The sequence below is a fragment of the Armigeres subalbatus genome, chromosome 2, assembly GCF_024139115.2.
Source record: "Armigeres subalbatus isolate Guangzhou_Male chromosome 2, GZ_Asu_2, whole genome shotgun sequence".
NCBI classification, from domain to species: domain Eukaryota; kingdom Metazoa; phylum Arthropoda; class Insecta; order Diptera; family Culicidae; genus Armigeres; species Armigeres subalbatus.
Window position 1 is genome coordinate 267,243,708 of NC_085140.1, and position 18,482 is coordinate 267,262,189.

Below are 18,482 nucleotides of genomic sequence, written 5' to 3' on the forward strand. Positions count from 1 at the left end.
AAGATAACTCGTCCAGCTCAAACCTTTGTAGGGGTATGTGGCGGGACCATCATCATCATCATCATCATTGTTCTATAAGGAACGATCCTACCAAATATAAGGTAATTTTGAGGGATCATATCAATAATGCTGGAACTGGATGGCTGTATATTTTTATTTGAGGCTAACAAAAAAAATGGAAGAAGTACTTAATTTATTTCGTGTATTTTCATTCACGCTTCGAAAGTTGAACTCTAAACTATAGCATAAACCAAACTTGACCAAATTTTGAGTAAATTTTTTTAGCGTGTTAGCTCGAAGATAAAACGACGCCAGAAAATTGCGAGATTAAACATCGAACAATATCCCGGATGTGTTTTTCTACTAAAAAAAATCCTCACCCTTGCCCTCCCTTATTCACCCCCTCCCTCTCTAGCTACACTACTGTACAGAGTACGGAAAGTATTTACCAATCGGATAAAAATTCGCGAGATTGCGTGATAATCATGCATTTAATTTCGCACGGCACTGAAAACGCCTGCATCGCCGCCGCAATGGTCGGTGGTACGTTGCTCTCATTTTAAACACCCCTGGGGGACACGCTCGAAACCCTCGACTTTGGATGCTTATAACTTGGTCAATTTCAAAGGGATTTACATCCGGTCTTCACCAGTCGCTTCCTTATATAAAAAAGGTTCTACATTTTGTCCACAACAGGAATCCGTCGACTACAGCGCCACCTAGAAGCAAAAAACTGAAACGGTTGCGTTTCCCCATACATTTGGATCACTTTTCCCATACAAACTTTGAGCCATTTGCGCACGCCAACCACTGGACCGAATGAGCTGAAATTTTAAGGGGAGCTTCTGGGACCCCCAAACTGTCATTTAAGGGTGCAAGGTTTGAAATTCAGGATTTCATGCATTTTGGGCCAGTCTAGTGCTTAAGTGTACACTAAGCAGCGAGGCGGCTCTGTCCCAGTGTGGGATGTAATGCAAATAAGAAGAAGAAGAAATGACAGTTGTATTTCGTTGGCAGAAATAAAAACTTTAATACCAAGGTATTCCGACCATGGTCGAAGAATGAAATGAGACCGTGTGACGTAACAGACATTCCCCTCAAAATGTGTTTATGTTTACAACTTACTAATACTATTGAACAAATCGACACCTTTCTTTTAACATATTGGCATGTACTTTGTCTTTGACGCATTCACCACCAGTCCAACTTTTGTTGCTTCACGTTTCAGGCAGGTGTACAGTTCTGCCACCTTTGCAAATGTTCGGCCAACAATGTCCATGTCATCCGCGAAACAAATAAATTGACTGGATCTGTTGAAAATCCTACCCCGGCTGTTACACCCGGCTCTCCGCATGGCACCTTTCTAGCGCAATGTTGCACAACAGGCACGAAAGTTCATCACCTTGTCTTAGTCCCCGGCGCGATTCGAACGAACTGGAGTGTTCGCCCGAAATCTTCACACAGTTTTGCACACCATCCACCGTTGCTTTGATCAGTCTCCCAGGGAAGCTGTTCTCGTCCATAATTTTCCATAGCTCTACGCGGTCTATACTGTCGTATGCCGCCTTGAAATCAACGAATAGATGCTATTCACGGCATTTTTGAAGGATTTGCCGTACAGTAAAGATCTGGTCCGTTGTCGAGCGGCCGTCAACGAAGCTGTCTTGAAAACTTCCTACGAACTCATTCACTAATGGTGACAGACGGCGGAAGATGATCTGGGATATCACTTTGTAGGCGGCATTAAGGATGGTGATCGCTCGAAAGTTCTCACTCTCCAGCTTGTCGCCTTTCTTGTAGATGGGGCATATAACCCCTTCCTTCCACTCCTCCGGTAGCTGTTCAGTTTCCCAGATTCTGACTATCAATTTGTGCAGGCAAGTGGATATCTTTTCCAGGCCTATCTTGATGAGCTCAGCTCCGATACCATCCATTCCATTGCTTTATTGGTCTTTAGCTGTTGAACGGCATCCTTAACTTCCCTCAAGGTGGGGGCTGGTTGGCTTCCAACGTCCGCATACCTGACGTAGTTATCTCCTCCGCTGCCTTGACTTTCACTGCCTGTACTCTCAGCGCCATTCAAATGTTCCTCGTAGTGCTGTTTCCGCCTTTCAATCACCACACGTTCGTCCGTCAAGATGCTCCCATCCTTATCCCGGCATATTTCGGCTCGCGGCACGAAGCCTTTGCGGGATGCGTTGAGCTTCTGATAGAACTTGCGTGTTTCTTGAGAACGGCACAGCTGTTCCATCTCCTCGCACTCCGCTTCTTCCAGGGGGCGTTTCTTCTCCTGAAAAAGGCGGGTCTGCTGTCTCCTTCTTCTTCTTCTTCTTATTGGCATTACATCCCCACACTGGGATAGAGCCGCCTCGCAGCTTAGTGTTCATTAAGCACTTCCACAGTTATTAACTGCGAGGTTTCTAAGCCAGGTTACCATTTTTGCATTCGTATATCATGAGGCTAACAACGATGATACTTTTATGCCCAGGGAAGTCGAGACAATTTCCAATCCGAAAATTACCTAGACCGGCACCGGGAATCGAACCCAGCCACCCTCAGCATGGTCTTGCTTTGTAGCCGCGCGTCTTACCGCACGGCTAAGGAGGGCCCCTGCTTAGGTCTGCTGTCTCCGCTTCCGTCTATAACGTTCCATGTTCTGCCGGATACCTTGCTGCAGCGCGATCGCCCGCGCTGCGTCCTTCTCCACCAGAATCTCTCTGCACTCTTCGTCGAACCATTCGTTCCGTCGACTTCGTCCCATATACCCGACGTTGTTCTCCGCTGCGTCGTTAATGGCTGCTTTGACTGTATTCCAGCAGTCCTCAAGAGGGGCCCCATCGAGCTCACCCTCTTCCGGCAACGCTGCCTCGAGAAACTGCGCATATGCAGTGGCGACATCAGATTGCTTCAGTCGCTCTAGGTCGTACCGCGGCGGTCGTCGGTACCGAACATTGTTGATGACGGATAGTTTTTGAACAATTTAACCATCATCAGATAGTGGTCGGAGTCGATGTTAGCGCCACGATATGTCCTGACGTCGATAATGTCGGAGAAGTGCCGTCCATCAATCAGAACGTGGTCGATTTGTGATTCTGTCTGCAGTGGTGATCTCCAGGTGTACCGATACGGGAGGCTGTGGTGGAAGTAGGTGCTGCGAATGGCCATATTCTTGGAGGCGGCGAAATCAATTAGTCGTAGGCCGTTTTCGTTCGTCAGCCGGTGAGCGTTGAACTTCCCAATAGTCTGTCTAAACTCCCCGTCTTGGCCAACCTGAGCGTTCAAATCTCCTATGATGATTTTGACGTCGTGGCTTGGGTAGCTGTCGTACTCACGTTCCAGCTGCGCGTAGAATGCGTCCTTATCATCAGCAGTGCTTCGGGAGTGTGGGCTATGGACGTTGATTATGCTGAAGTTGAAGAACCGTCCTTTGATCCTCAACCTGCACATTCTTTCATTGATCGGCCACCACCCACGCGCCTTTGCATATCGCCCATCACTATGAAAGCTGTTCCCAGCTCGTGTGTGTTGCCGCAGCTCTGGTAGATGGTATGATTACCTCTAAACGTTCGCACCATTGATTCCTTTCCAACAAACCTCCCGCAGCGCTACGATACCGAATACACGGTCTTTGAGCACATCGGCGAGTATGCGTGTACTCCCGATGAAGATGAGAGATTTGCAGTTCCACGAACCGAGTTTCCAATCGCTAGTCCCTTGTTGCCTGTCGCTACTTGTAAGAGCTTAACTTACACCAAGCAGGCTCTTAAACACTCAACTCGCATAAATCTTAATATTCTCACGACCCACGTATTGGGTGATTGAGATTTGTAACTCTTATTGTTCTCGCCCGGCTATGGCGCTTTTATGGTCTTGAAAATCGCTCAGCCAATGAGGGGTCATTAGAAGCACATGCACATTTAACATCTTAACAATCTATTCATCAATGTTTCTTCCACAGTCCTACCTTACAAGCATTGTTTAATTTCCCATCCTCTTACACCTTGCTGTTCGCTGACACATAGCTGGTGCTGTCGGTCCGGATGCTGGGGCCCCGCATTGATGAAATAATATCGTTCTTCTTCTTTGCTGCATTCAGAACGCGCCACATTCGAGCGCTCACGCTCACTTCTTCGAGCTATATGATTACACGTACTCTCACACTATAGTTCGGCCGCCTGACGATCACCTTTTCCTTGCCTTCACCCACGGCTCACTGCCCTGTGGGACTTCCACTGAATGTTCAGCGATGGTTGGTGCTCACCCTCCTCGTCGTAATACCGCGTGTTGGCGACTGAGGCTGGCCTCTCTACGCCAGATAGATCGCTCTCGAGTTCCCTCGTACGCTGGTGAGATTGATCACCGTGATCGACGTGCACCCGTGTCTTCGCCGCCCTTCACCGCGATGGACAGGCTCTGGTGCCGATTGTCCGTCCAACCATGCGAGAGGCAAAGGCTCGCTATATGGAACCTATGAAAGGCCCTCCGTGGAGAGCCTTTCGTGATGTCTACCTCTAAGGCCACCTGCTAGGTAGCATGTAGACGCGATGTGGGCTTCCGCACAAGACGGGTTGGTGTTCGATCCTGCTGGCTTGCGTGAGCGATGGAGTTCCCGAAATGACTTTGAATAGGTGGATGTGCAGGAGATGTATTAGCACGTGTGCGGTCTTTTAGAAACTATTGGTCGCAAACAATTTCGACGCCATACAATTCGTTCGGTGGTCTGCTCGTATGGTATTTTGTTACCTGATAATTCCACCTTAGAGCAGTTCACTTTGCTCCACGTTTTGTTGGGTTCCCACACATCACACACTACGTCCAACTCACAAGCCAGCAGAAAGCGAATGATCTTCAGAGCGCCCGTTCGGACTATTCCAGAAAGGAATTTCTTCTATGTTCGAGAGTGTGAGAGTTTTCGTGTAGTTCTGTCGTACGGTGTACTGCTTCATGGCAAAAATCTTCAGGGTTGGATACATTATTGTGTCCCCGAACAAAAATACGTAACACCCTTTTCGTCGCAGTGGTCTTCGCCGATGGTTCCGGTCCGTACTCTCTTGTTGATTGTTCGTTGACTGACGTGTCGTGTCTTTATCTATCATCCACGGATTTGTCGTTGCTCCATTCAGGCGTCGTGAAATATAGAAGAGGAAATGAATATCGCCGGTTGTTGCGAGTCTCCTACCATCGTCGGCCGGAGAGTCCTCCTGCACTCGCTTCTCATGTCTGCCGGCAGCAGCATTTGACTTATTTCCCAGACCCGCTTTTAGTTGGCAGTAGTATTTAGCTCCTCTGGAAATGGATCAGCTGAAAACGGATACGATGCCTTCTTGAATCCGTAATAAACGCAGCGCTGACATCGCTTCTATCATCATCTTCTGATTGGCGACAACGCAATGCTCGGATTCAGCGGTGTCAGGAGAGGCTCGGGCGACGAACAAAAATAGACCGTTCAGAAGATCCATATGTGAAGATATCGTTCGTTGAGGATCTTAGAACTCGGGTAGTGGATGTTCTGGAAGGTGGCAGCGTAGAAGATAAGTGGGCAGTAAAGAATGCTTTTATCGAAATTGGCGAGAAAAACTTGGGTGAGCTGCTCACTCAGCGAAAAGAATGGATTACAGATGTAACCCGACGGAAGATTGAGGAGCGTAGAGAAGCAAACGATGAGGAAAGTGAAGAGTTAGAGTAGTAGAGTCCGTCAACGGTATGTATTCCTGTAAGTTGGAGGCAGGCGCTGCTGCAGACAGGATAGGCAGGCATTGGTGGACTTCCTGACCGATGAAGAAAGGATGGATGCAGCAACCGGAGGTTTTTGCCTCAATTTCTCTTTGACTTGGACAGCTGAAGTGTTGGTTCGAGAACTTCGAACAGCGTCTTCAAGTCTCAGCCAGTGTTCTTAAAAAACCCAAATTAATTCACCGAGTGGTGATACTGCCTTCTTCACATTCAGCCAAGACACCAACCTTATATGGCGTTGATATGGTTAGATGTACCATTATCTTTATAACTTTCAAACGCAACGGTCGATCGCTTTGAAATTCAATAGTGATCAACTAGGCTTTGTCCCTGTCGAATGAAACTTGTTGCGAGAAAATCGGTTAAGAATTACTATATGAAAAGATGTCTAATGTTTTCCTTAGATTTTGTGCACATACATACACACATACATACGTACGGACAGACAGACATTTGCTCAGCTCTTCGAGCTGAGATGGGTGTTTGAAATTAACGTAGACAGGCTTTAGTACTGCGACTCCCATTTATGCTGAGTGAGCTCAAAGGGCTGACCGTTTGCTTTTTTTGCGGCGTCTCACCACCAAGTCAGCAGGACAATTCGGACGACCATTCAGCTGGATAGCGGTACCGAGCAACATAAAAGCCATCAAATACTGATAACAATATGTAGATGTTCGAGAACATTGGTGGAAATTGGTAGGCCCCATATTGCAAGGAAGCTCAGACGGAATCTGTAAGCAAAAGTCTCCTTAATCTGCGTAACCTGATAGGATATAGAATATTTATGCCGATAGATATATATGCTGTTATTTTCATTTGAAATATTCTTGGTGACAAATGTATGGTCTATAAATGACATATTTCGCACCAAGATAAAAACAGTGAAGCACATGTTCAAAAATTAAATAAAAATAAAATCGCTAAAAAAAGTTTTTTTTTCGCTCCCTCAATATTTTTGAAAAGTTGGAGGGGGGGTGTTGACATAAAATAAATTTAATATTTGTATCGGCCTTATTAAGGAAATATGTTCCATTAATAAGGTCAAGAAAAACAATAAAATTCTTGCTATTTCCTTATGAACGTATGACAAATGATCCATAAATCTTGGGAAAATGATCCAGGTGGCGTTTCTTTTCCTGAAAAAGGCGAGTCCGCTGTCTCCGTTTCAATCTACCCATAACGTTCCACGTTCTGCCGGGTAGCTTGCTGCAGCGCGACAGTTCACGCGCCTTTGCACGTATGTGTTGCCGCAGCTCTGTTAGATGGAATAATTACCTCTAAACATTCGCACCATCGATTCCTTCCTACAAACCTCCTGCAGTGCTACGATGCCGAATCCACGGTCCTTGAGCACATCCGCGAGTATGCCTATGCTCCCGATGAAGTTGAGAGATTTGCAGTTCCACGAACCGAGTTTCCAATCGCTAGTCCCTTTTCGTCGCAGTTTCTCTTATTGATTATTCGTTGCGTCAGTTTTTTTAAAGCCTGGCTTGCAGGGCCTTACACCAAACCCCTGAATTTCCGGAGGATTATTCCTCCTTCTTCCCGGTGGACCATGGTACACAGTTTCACTTAGAGCACTTCGCTGGCATACGGACGATGATCAGCCATCCCTAACATAGAGAACAGACGCTGTTGTGAGCCGCTTCTAACATGGAGAACAGACGCTCAGTAAGATTTCCACCTCCGGGGAGGAGCAACCCCTTCCGTTCCCTATCAGCATACGAGCATCGGGGTTGGTTACCCGATCTTCCATTTGGTTGCTCGTATCCCGGCCTGCGCCACAAAGAGGTAGGGATAGGGTTGCTGGGTAAGAGGCTAAGGACCGCGAGATGGGGTCAATTTTATTCCTTCAGGTACGCGAAGTACCAATACTACGCTTTACCCAGCACTTACCGTACCATTTGACATTTTGACAATTAAATACTTAAATACTGTACAGTGTACATCAAAAATTACATGTCATGCCACATGGCATTCAAAATATAGTTTGCATTAAATTATAGTATATTTTGTTATTTAAATGTGTTAAAACAGGACGTGTCCATAATTTGGAACAAACAATAGGACCTAGTTGAACGAGTATCAAAATTTGGCTCTAACAGTGCCCCTGTCCACCCTTCTTCCCCTTATGTTTATTACTTTTATTACATTCCGACCAAATATTGGCCACAAAATATTACGTGCCACCTACTTGACTGATTCATTATTTCTTCGTTACTTTTTTATTAAACTATTTTCCAGTATTTAAAATCAGCCGGAATTGTTGTTGCATCATTCTATATCGTGGATGTTTCAAAACTAATGCGTTCATAAACAATGTCCATTGTAAACAGATTCAAATCTTGTGAGCACGGCCTAATCGGAATATCCTTATATCATCATGTGCGTGAGGCTTTCTTTCAAAGCGAATCAATCGTGCTTACAAATCGGTACAACATACTTTAATCTCCTAAAATACTCGGTAAGACTTCACTCTACTATGCTAACGGGCTCACAGTACATGGTACACCTTTTCAACACACCGGACGAAAAGACATGTCGAACGTACAGCGACGATTCCAAGCGAAAGAGATATGTTGTTGCTGACCACCGCCGCTGCTGCATCGCCTCGTTTATGTTGGAAAATCGAGTGAAACAAGGCTGGACGACTTCGTTCGTCACCGGTCAAACACAGCTCTCCGGTACACGTGTTGTCATGAGGCGATCCTTAATCACATTGATGTCCAGATCGGACCCACTGATGGTGGTTGTGGTGGTGGGGCCGCTGATGCAGGCGGAAGCCGTGGCAGTTGCACTCGGATGTTGGATCGGACCGTTGAGTGCAAGCCCGGGATGATGGCCACCGCCGCCACTGCTCTCCAGTGCCATCGCTACCGGGTGGCCTCCCACCACGAAGGACGCTGTTGGACAGTCCAATCCCAGGCCGGTTCCGAGATTGGTTAGGTCTATCGGATTAGGGTAGTACGAACTTGCCGAATAGTTGGCGAATGCGTAGCTGTCGTTCTGTAAAGACACAGAGGCACATTCGACCAGGTCAAAGAGAAGAGGCATATAATGAAAATACAATCACACGTGATTTGATGCCGTGCTAAAACGTTATTCTTTATGTGCTGGGAGAAAAAAAAACTCGACACAAAGTATTTGTTGCTCGGTTCGGACTTACCTTTTCCCTCAATCCAAGCATCGGAGTGGATATCATCGGAGAAGACGAAACTGTAGGGAAAAAAGCAGAAATTGGACACACATGAAGGGATCTGTATACAAGTGGCTTTCAGTTAGTTTCATGATGGGTTGGAGCGTTTTTTGTAAAAGGTCCGGATATTTTGTAAGTGTGTAATCATAGGATTTACGATCCTCAGAGAGTGTGCATTTTTTGAGCACAGAGTTAGTATAGGCATGGTATTATTTAGACACAGTAAAAAAGTTGTTGCTATTGAAACTGTTAGTGAAATTTATCTAATAAACATTCTTACATTCTGCCTGGTCGCCCAAAGCATTTTCCAACTTATTTTCACAATGATCTCTAGTTTTATTTTTACCAAATGGTAATTCTCGCTGGAACCGGGCCACTATTTGCACGAGGTTCTTAAAAATGTATAAATTTATATTCTTTCGAAATTTTTCGGCGAGTATATTAAGGATCCGAGTTAAATTCTTCAGAAAAATGAACCCATCGTTAGTTATACACGAAATCATTTTAATGGACCACTCGATTTTTGTCAATTCTTGACTCACCAAAACTGTCATAACTCCAACATTTCTCATGGAGATCAGCATATCGTTCTAAAGAGGAAAAGAGTATCCTCAATTTGCAATAATAAAAATATAAGCAGTCATATTGAATTTGTCCGCCATCTTGGATTTCTTTTTAAAAACCATTTTTCAGCCAGGTTCGCAACCACCGATTTTGAATATTAATACATTGATGGAAAGCTTAGCTTATATTGTGCATTGTGTCCGAAAATCTCAGGTGTATGTTCCTTCTATCAAAAGTTATGTACGATTTACCAAATTATATTTTGAAGGGCCATCTGACCAACGAACATTATTTTTATGGTTAACTAGCGAAAGAAACCCAGCTTTGCCCGGGTGTTGCAAATGTCATAAAGAACTATTTGCAGCACCGCACTCTAGATCAATTTCCGTGCGTTTGTTTTGTTTTCTCAACAGCTGACCCAACATTGTATTCTAATGATTTTTTACATTTCCTCGTTAAATTCATCAACCTTTTGCATATACAAACCTTGCGGATCCCAAAACGAATAGATTAGGGAGAAAATCTTGCAAATAGGTCAACTTGTTCGCGAGTTAAATCGTCAGGAAGGAAATCTCAACTCATTTTTATTATATAGAAGATATGGTACTACGACGTCAGTTCCTTGATTTCATACACTATTCTAAGCCAAATTTGTTTCAAAAATGAAAAGCATATCCACAACAGTATTTTATTCGAAGGGCTCAAAACTGTTGAGCATAACGGAGCCGTATTCAAGTTATTGAATTAAATAATTCAAGAATTTTGGTATTGGTAAATAGTACATAAAACTTGATAGAAAAAGATACACCTGAGATTTTCGGACACAATGCACAATATAAGCTAAGCTTTCCATCGATCTATTAATATTCAAAATTGGTGGTTGCGAACCTGTCTGAAAAATAGTTTTCAAAAACAAATCCAAGATGGCGGCCAAATTCAATATGACTGCTTATATTTTTATTTTTGCAAATTGAGGATACTCTTTTCCTCATTTCAACGATATGCTGATCTCTATGATCGGTTGAGAAATGTTGGAGTTATGACAGTTTTTGTGAGTCAAGAATTGACAAAAATCGAGGGGTCCATTCAAATGATTTCATGTATAAAAAACAAGGGGTTAATCTTTCTGAAGAATTTAACTCGGATCCTTAATATACTCGAAGTGATGAACTTTGTACTTTACTTAAAAATCACTCAAATAAAGAAATAAAAAAAAAACTTAATATACTCGCCGAAAGCTTTCGAAAGAATATAAATTTATACATTTTTAAGAACCTCGTGCAAATAGTGGCCCGGTTTCAGCGAAAATTACTCATTATTTTATACTCTAGCACACATTGATCATCGTGAAAATGAATTGGAACATTCTTCCTAGATAAAACTAACATATTATATTCTATTGTCGAAGAAATTATTTTATTTTCTCATTATGGAAGAAAAACCCTGATTATCCCACCTAGCGGTATTGGTGCTTTTCTCGTGCAAAAAAATATAAATGGGTATTTTTTAGCGTGTTTTGGGCATAAAAATAGTATTTTGGCCATAACTGATCCCATAGTTCGATCTGGCCAATTTTCATTAGCAATCAATGGGACAGGATTCCCCGTCGAATGGAGTAATTTGGACAATGCTAAGTTCCGAGAAAAAAAAATCTACGAAATTTGTATACACACACATACAGATATCACCTCAGTTAGAGGTGTGCGCCGCCGCGCCACGCTACCGCTGCCGACAGTTTTTGGCGCGCCGCCGCCGCCGACATTTTTGTATCGGCGCGCCGCCGTTTAAAATTTGCCAGCCCGCTGATCTATAATTTTCCACGCCGATTCAAATTTCAAGAAGTCCGCAGAATTTTTAGTGGAAATTCCGAAGAGTCCGTGAAATTCCCGTAGAATTTTCTGATAGATCCCTGCAACATCACGTTTGCACTCCAGAGAATTTTTCGTGAAGATACCATTGTTTTACTTGAAAATTTCATACAATTTCTTGTTGAAACTTCGAAAAACTTTCCGTAAAAATTGAGAAAAAAATCGTGTGGAAATTGCGAAGGGGTTTCCGTTGAAATAAAGAGACATTTTCGTTGAAATTAAATTCTTGAAAGAAAGGGCAGAAAGCCATTTGGCCGAAAACCACTAGGCTAGAAGTTGTTTGGTCGAATATTCAGTTTGACCAAATAGACCATTTGGTAGAAGACTATCTAGCCTTAAGTTATTTGGCCGAAAATGTCATGTGGTCGAACAGTTCCATTGGCTGCAAAAAAGTGGTTGACCGAATAGCTCAATTGACCGAGTATACCCTTTGGCCGAAATGGTCGTTTTTCAGAAAGCGCAATTTGGCCGAATTGTTCGAATTGCGTTCGGCTGAATTGTTCATCTTGGATATTTTCAAGACATTAACGGAAGAATCTTTTGAATTTCGCCTGAAAAATCTGGCCAACTTCCCCAGAAAATTCATTTGGAAATTATTTTCCACGAGAACTACTTGGAGCTCTATGGATTTCCCAAGGAAAATTGTTTTGAATTTCAGAGGAAAATTCGTCGGATTTTACATGAGAATCTCTTCACAATCTTCACGAGAAGTTGTTCCAAATTTCTACAGGAAAATATTCGGAATATTCGCTGAAACTTACTTTTGAGTTTCTGTTGAGTATTCTTCGAGATTTACCCCGTAAACCATTCATAATAGTAGGAGCTTGTAACTGGTAGAAAGGATGCTTTAACGTTGACTTTCTCAATCTAGATTAATTGAGTCCTAAAATGAAGAATAGATATTTGAAATTCTTGCAGAATACGATGAAGCCAAACATCTAAAACGCGTTAGGTTCTATTTTCCGACTCAGAAATCAAAAGGAAGATTGTTTAATTTGAAATTTAAAAGCAGATGGAAAATGCTTCTTCGACATTTTTGTACGTAGTGGTTTCAAATGCGATATGGTTTCAAATGCAATAGCAAAACACCACAGGGAACTTCATTCCAACTTTTGACAGTTAACATATGGGTCTGACGTTTTGGGTTAATGTTCATTCGTTCTGAAATATTGCATTTTCCGTGAAAGGGTGTGTTTTAAAAACAAAAAAAAAAAAATTTCTGACTTCGACTATTTACAGAAGTTTTATGATATCAGTGCATGGATTTTGGACCTATGCACTATCGTTTGCAACCATAAACGAGGTAGGGCTTTAAGATCCAATTAAGACGGCTAGTTTGGCATAGCCAACGTTAAAACCGAAACTTCTTCGAAATATCCGCTGGAGAAATTTTCATTAGAAATTTCTAGAAATTGTTAAGGAATTATTTTGGATTTCTACAGGGAATTCTTTGTAGTTTCCCATGTTTGGGATTGGAAACGGGGGCTTCCGCACTCCTCTTTCTGGCAAGTATCAACCATCAATGAACGCTTTTCTGTCTGAAAGTTCTCCGGTTTTTAGTGAAACCATGGATGATTCCACTCTCCCGTCCAAACTGCCGTTTAACTACACGTCTAGGATCCAAATAATCAACCGTTCACCGGGATGCACGCCTGCTAGCTCAATGGAAGCCCTCAATCCGCTCATTGTAGTCGAGCCACTCTAGCCAGCGCTCCGGAGTCATCCCGGTCCTGTAATTGAGTCTGGCACGGAGGGCTTCCAAACCGTTATCGCAGGCAAGTACAATATCGTCCCGAACAATTATCTTTCGGTAACATATGTTACTACTAGTATCCAGCCAGTAGACGCTGATTCCAACCCCGAGCAGCCTGCCATATCATCCAACGTTTCTAACAATTGCCTGCCGGTCAGAGGATCCATTTCGTCTGGTGAATTACCTGCTCATGCCTTGCGCATCTACTACCAGAATATGCGCGGCCTCCGTACTGAGGTGGACTCTTTCTTTCTGGCTGCTAGTGAATGTGACTACGACGTAATTGTTTTGACGGAAACTTGGCTAGACGAACAAATCCTCGGCATACAGCTATTCGGTCCTAAGTTTGCTGTTTACTGTACAGATCGTAATTCAGCTACCAGTACTAAGTCTCGCGGAGGAGTAGTCTTGATAGCAGTCTCAACACGCTGGAATAGCTGCGTTGACTCTACATTGACAAGCATAGCATTAGAATTTCTACGACAGATCGATTGGTTAGCATTCGTTCTCGCCAACGATGCAGCTAAATCTACCTGCACCGTTTCCGAAGCCATCGAACCTCTCATCTTCCTGGATGCTAACCATCCCGCTCTGGACATAGTCGTTAACCTTCCGGGCCTGTTTACGTTTGACGATGCTTCTGACGTGCACCAAATGTACGACTACCGCCGAGCTGATTATGATAGTATTTGTGATGCTATCTCATGTATTGACTGGTCACCCATCGAGCTTGACCACTGTGTAGATAATGCTGTTAATTATTTCACTCGCCAAATTCGTCGTATAATTGCGGAGCACGTGCCCCTGTGTAGAGCTGTGCGCCGCCGCGCCGCGCCGCGGTCGCCGACGATTTTTAAGCGCCGCCGCCGCCACCAATTTTGACCGGCGCGCCGCTGGAATTTTTTGACCGCGCCGCCGGTAAGTTTTTGGCGCGCCGTTGAAATATTTTTAGTGACGTAGTTTTCGTTTTGTAAGGTTAATCCCGCACCCCTAATTGGTAAAAGAAAAATTCCGTGCAAACCTAAATTAATTTGAAAAATTTCGGCTGCGCCGCTGAAAAGAATATGTAGTAAATGCATAGCCTTTTCTAACTCGAAATGCAATGAGCTAACGAGTAATGTCTTCCAATCCAGAACTCGTTCAAGCGTTTCAAGAAATTGCAGACGATTCATAGTGAGCAAATACAGACATTTGGATTTCTCTGCCATTATTTCCTTGCAAATTGATGAAAATACAGGCATGACATGTGCTGGAGGTTGCGGATCATACTCATGACAACCCAAACAATTAAGAAAATCAAAATCATGTTCATGCTTTGAAGTAAAAATAAGATTTTGCATATTTTGAAATATGGCCTGGATATAGGAAAAGCTAATAAGAAGTGATCCATCATTTTTGTTATTCTGTCTAATTTATTGAAGTTACTGTTTCTGGTTGTAATTTATAATCACAAAAATATTCGCGTTTAATGTAATATTTGCATCCAGCAGAAATAGAAGAAATAAACAACTTTTTTTTTATTTTGATTAGTGATATGTTCTCCCAAGTATCTTGAAAAAAACTTCCATTATGTAGGAGTCTTTTCTAAATATTCGTAAAATTGGAAAAAGATCCGTTGTGCTGATTATTTCACTTGCAGGATACAAAGTCGGAAAGAAACACAATTCTTGCATAATCAAACACAAACTACAATACAAAACTACATTTTGAAGTAAGATGCCACCAGAGGATGCGATGAGGTGATCTGCTGATCAGCCTAGAATTTCAGGCAATAGTAAAACCACAATTGAATAATTTCGTACACAAAAGAACTAAAAGTAATAGCGAACGCATTTTACATAACTGGTGCCATTTGTAGAAAGGAAGAGAAATACTTTCTTCCAAAATTCTGGAGAATTGTCTTTCTGTAGCAAAATGCTATCCTCACTCCAGGTATTGTGAAAATATTTGCTTCACCAAGAATCTTATAGACTTCCTTCGTCTTTAATTCTGGGAAAATTCTGGATTAATAAAATGACAGTTGTGCGATGCTTTCATATTAAGTGATGTGCCCTTAAAACGCAAGTGAATTTTGTTTTGGATTCCGAGATGCTCGTCTCAAAGAAGTCGGCAAAATTATTTCTCCAGAAATTCTAGTAAACTCATATTTTAAAAATACAGGGTTATTTTATCTAGGAATTCTGAGGAATTTCTTCCCATGAATTTTGAGGATTTATCCCTTTAGAAATTATGGGTATGTCTTCCTCCAAGAATTTTAGAAAACCTTGACTTTTCGAATTTTGAGAAAACTCTTCCCTGGGAATTTTGGAAATTTCTGCTCCTGAATTCTGGGAAACTGATTTTCCAAGCATTCTGGGTTCTTCCATCACTAGTAATACTGGGAAATTCTTTCCCAGGAGTTATGAGGACTTACCATTACAGGAAGCATGAACAAAAAATCTAAAGAACTTCAGCATACCTTCTCCCCTCAACACAGGTTTTCCTTGTTCTCGAAATTTCAGGAAATTTCCAGATATTCGTCGTCACAAATTCTAGGCAGTCGTTATACAAGAATTGTAGTATAATCTTGCTTAAGTAATTTTTGGCGAGTTTCTCCTTCTGAAACTTTGGGAAATTCCTCCTTCAAGAATTCCACACACCGAAATTTTGCAAAAATTCTCAGATATTTTTGGGGAATTGGCCCTACAAAAGCTCAGGGCAAATCATCTCGCACGAATTTTCGAGAATCCTTCTTCCAGACTTTAAGAGGAATTCCTTCTTCAGAAATTTGGAGAAAAATCCTTAATCTGAGGATTTGGGTAATTACTCACATCAGCTCAGATATGCTATAGAATACATAATTCCTCTCTCTGACAACTCTGGAGATTTTTTCCCGCACAATTTATGAGGAAATCTACTCCCGTGAATTATACCTGAGCAGCTCATATGTTACACATATAAAGCTATGTCCATCGAGGAAAAAATTATGATACAAATCATTTCTTTTTGTTTGTAGTGAAAATTCGCACCTTCTTCTTTATTCCTCTCATCAAAAGTTGCACACCTCCGAAGTCAATTTCCTTGGCACATTTGTTCCACATTTTGGTCATATGAGTCGGGTCCCGAGCTGTTTTTCCACTTTTCTTAAGCTTCCGCTTCATTACTGCCCAAAATGTCTCGATGGGCCGGAGCTGTGGGCAGTTGCGTGGATTTATTTGTGGGCAGTTGCGTGGATATATTTTATCGACGAAATCTTCGTTATTATCGCAGTACCACTGGATGAGTTCCCGGCTGCAATGGCAACTCATTAAATCTGGCCAAAACTTCACGGGACCTTTATGGGATTTATGGAAGGTAGACCGCGGCTTTTGAGACATTCCTCCTTGTACAGCTTCGAGGCCATCGTCTTATTCGTCACAAACACTTAGGTCTTTGCTCCACAGCTGCATATCCCTTGCCAAAATCATCTGATTTTTTTGCAATTTTGCAAATTTTCCAAAAAGCAAATTTAAACTTCGCAGGAACTACTTCTCGTGCCGTCGCCATGTAGAATTTTGGCTAGGAAGCTGTCCGAAATCCATTTTGAAGTAGGTTCCATCGTCGATGAACAGGATTATCAACGTGGGTGTGCAGTTTTTTTTCTCTCCTATCGGCTTCCATCTGGAATAATTTTTGACTTGCTGCACGAAACATTGTGAAATGTATTATAAATTCAGTAGAAAATCGAATTATAGCCGCTATTGAAATTGGATTTTTCTCACAATCCATACGTTAAACCTAATTTCGGAAGTAGTGCGCTGTATAGCACATCACCAAATGAAAACAGCGCACCACTTCCGAAGTTAGGTTTAACGTACGAATTGTGAGAAAAATCCAACTTTGTTAGCGGGTATAATTCGGATTTACACTGAATTGATAATATACTACAGCAAGTGGGCGCCTAGGTAGACAAACCGCTATAAAAGAATTCTTGCAGCGGTCACTTTCCGTGCCGCAACATAATCTAGGGTTTTGTCATCTACATGCTTAGCAACTAATGTAAGGGTTCATCCACAAATTACATAACGCCAAAATTGATCATTTTCAACCCCCCATCTCTTTGAAATGCTTTTGGTAAGGAAAGGTTTGAAAATGTGTAGGCCGTAATGCTCAGACAGATATCCACCCACCCCCAAAAGCGTTATGTAATTGTAACATTCACTCGAAGAAATCCTTTTCTGAGAGTTTTAGGGAAGTTCTGAATATTTGATAACACATTTCCTAGAATTTCTGATTGGGGAACTCCTGTGAATTTCTTCTGCTCTGTTTTGTTGGCATTACATCCCAATTTGAAAATTGCTATATTGCAGCTTAGTGTTCATTAAGCACTTCCACAGTTATTAACTACGAGGTTTTTGAGCCGATTCATCATTTCTGCATTCCTGTGTAATAAAACTAATATGATAATGCTCATAGGCAGAGGGAAGTATCATAAACCTTACACCGTACCATGAAATGAATTCAGTCACTTTCAGCATGGCCTTGCTTTGTAGCCACCAGGCTAAAAAAGGCACAATTCAGAATTTTTGCTAGTATTTTACTACGAATTACACTCCCTCCCGGAAGAACTATTGAAGAAATTCATAAAGAATTTCTGTAGAAATCACTGGTGGAAACCGTTAAGAAATTCCTGAAATTTGTTAAAGGAATCTTAGGAGAATCTGTTCATGGTATTCCTGAAGGAATTCCTGGAGAAGTTTATAAGGAACTCTTGAAGAAAGTTCCTGGAGGGATTCTTGGGTGACTTACGAAAAAATGCTTTACTTAAATATTGTGGAAGTTTCAGAAGAATTCTTTGAAAGTTTCAAAGATTTTTCTCATGTAGGATCTCTGTGGAATTTTATGGAATTTCCAAAAGAGGCTTATTTCGAGCCATGTCACCTCAAAAGATATATTAATTAGAACAAACAGCAAAAGTTTTTGCACACTTTCTCGTTAGTATACAGTGTTAAAATTAGCGGCGTACTTTATATATTTTATGCTTTTATTGTACTAGAAATGCAGACATTTAAATTGCTTGAACTGTTTGAAGGAAAATTTTGAACCACGCCGATCGAGCCGCCGCCGCCGCCGCCGAAAACAACCGCGGCGTGGCGCCGGCTAAGCCGCCGCCGCCGTTAGAAAAATACATTCACGCCGCCGCCGGTTCAAAGTAGATCGGCGCACAGGTCTGCCCTGTGTCGTCCGAAGCCTAAGCCTCCCTGGTCGAACAGTCGTCTGCGTCGGTTAAAGCGAAGTATTGCAAAAGCATTGCGACAGTACTGCAAGAATCGCACGCTGATTACGAAGCAGGAGTTCAATCGTTCCAGTACTGCATATCGTGTACACAATCGATTCCTTTATCGTCGTT

At 42.3% G+C, this 18,482-nt stretch overlaps 1 protein-coding gene across 2 annotated transcripts in view; it reads right to left on the minus strand.

The window, feature by feature from the left end:
• Nucleotides 1-8,155: 8,155 nt before the first annotated feature.
• The window catches only part of LOC134212199 (nephrin-like), a 272,459-nt gene continuing 262,132 nt past the window's right edge, over nucleotides 8,156-18,482 (minus strand). For both annotated transcript variants that reach the window (XM_062689845.1, XM_062689844.1), the window contains 2 exons: nucleotides 8,900-8,949; nucleotides 8,156-8,739 (listed from right to left, as the gene is read on the minus strand). In XM_062689845.1, the coding sequence (XP_062545829.1) occupies nucleotides 8,401-8,739; nucleotides 8,900-8,949 (389 nt within the window). In that variant the 3' untranslated portion in view covers nucleotides 8,156-8,400. The remainder of the gene's footprint in view (nucleotides 8,740-8,899; nucleotides 8,950-18,482) is intronic.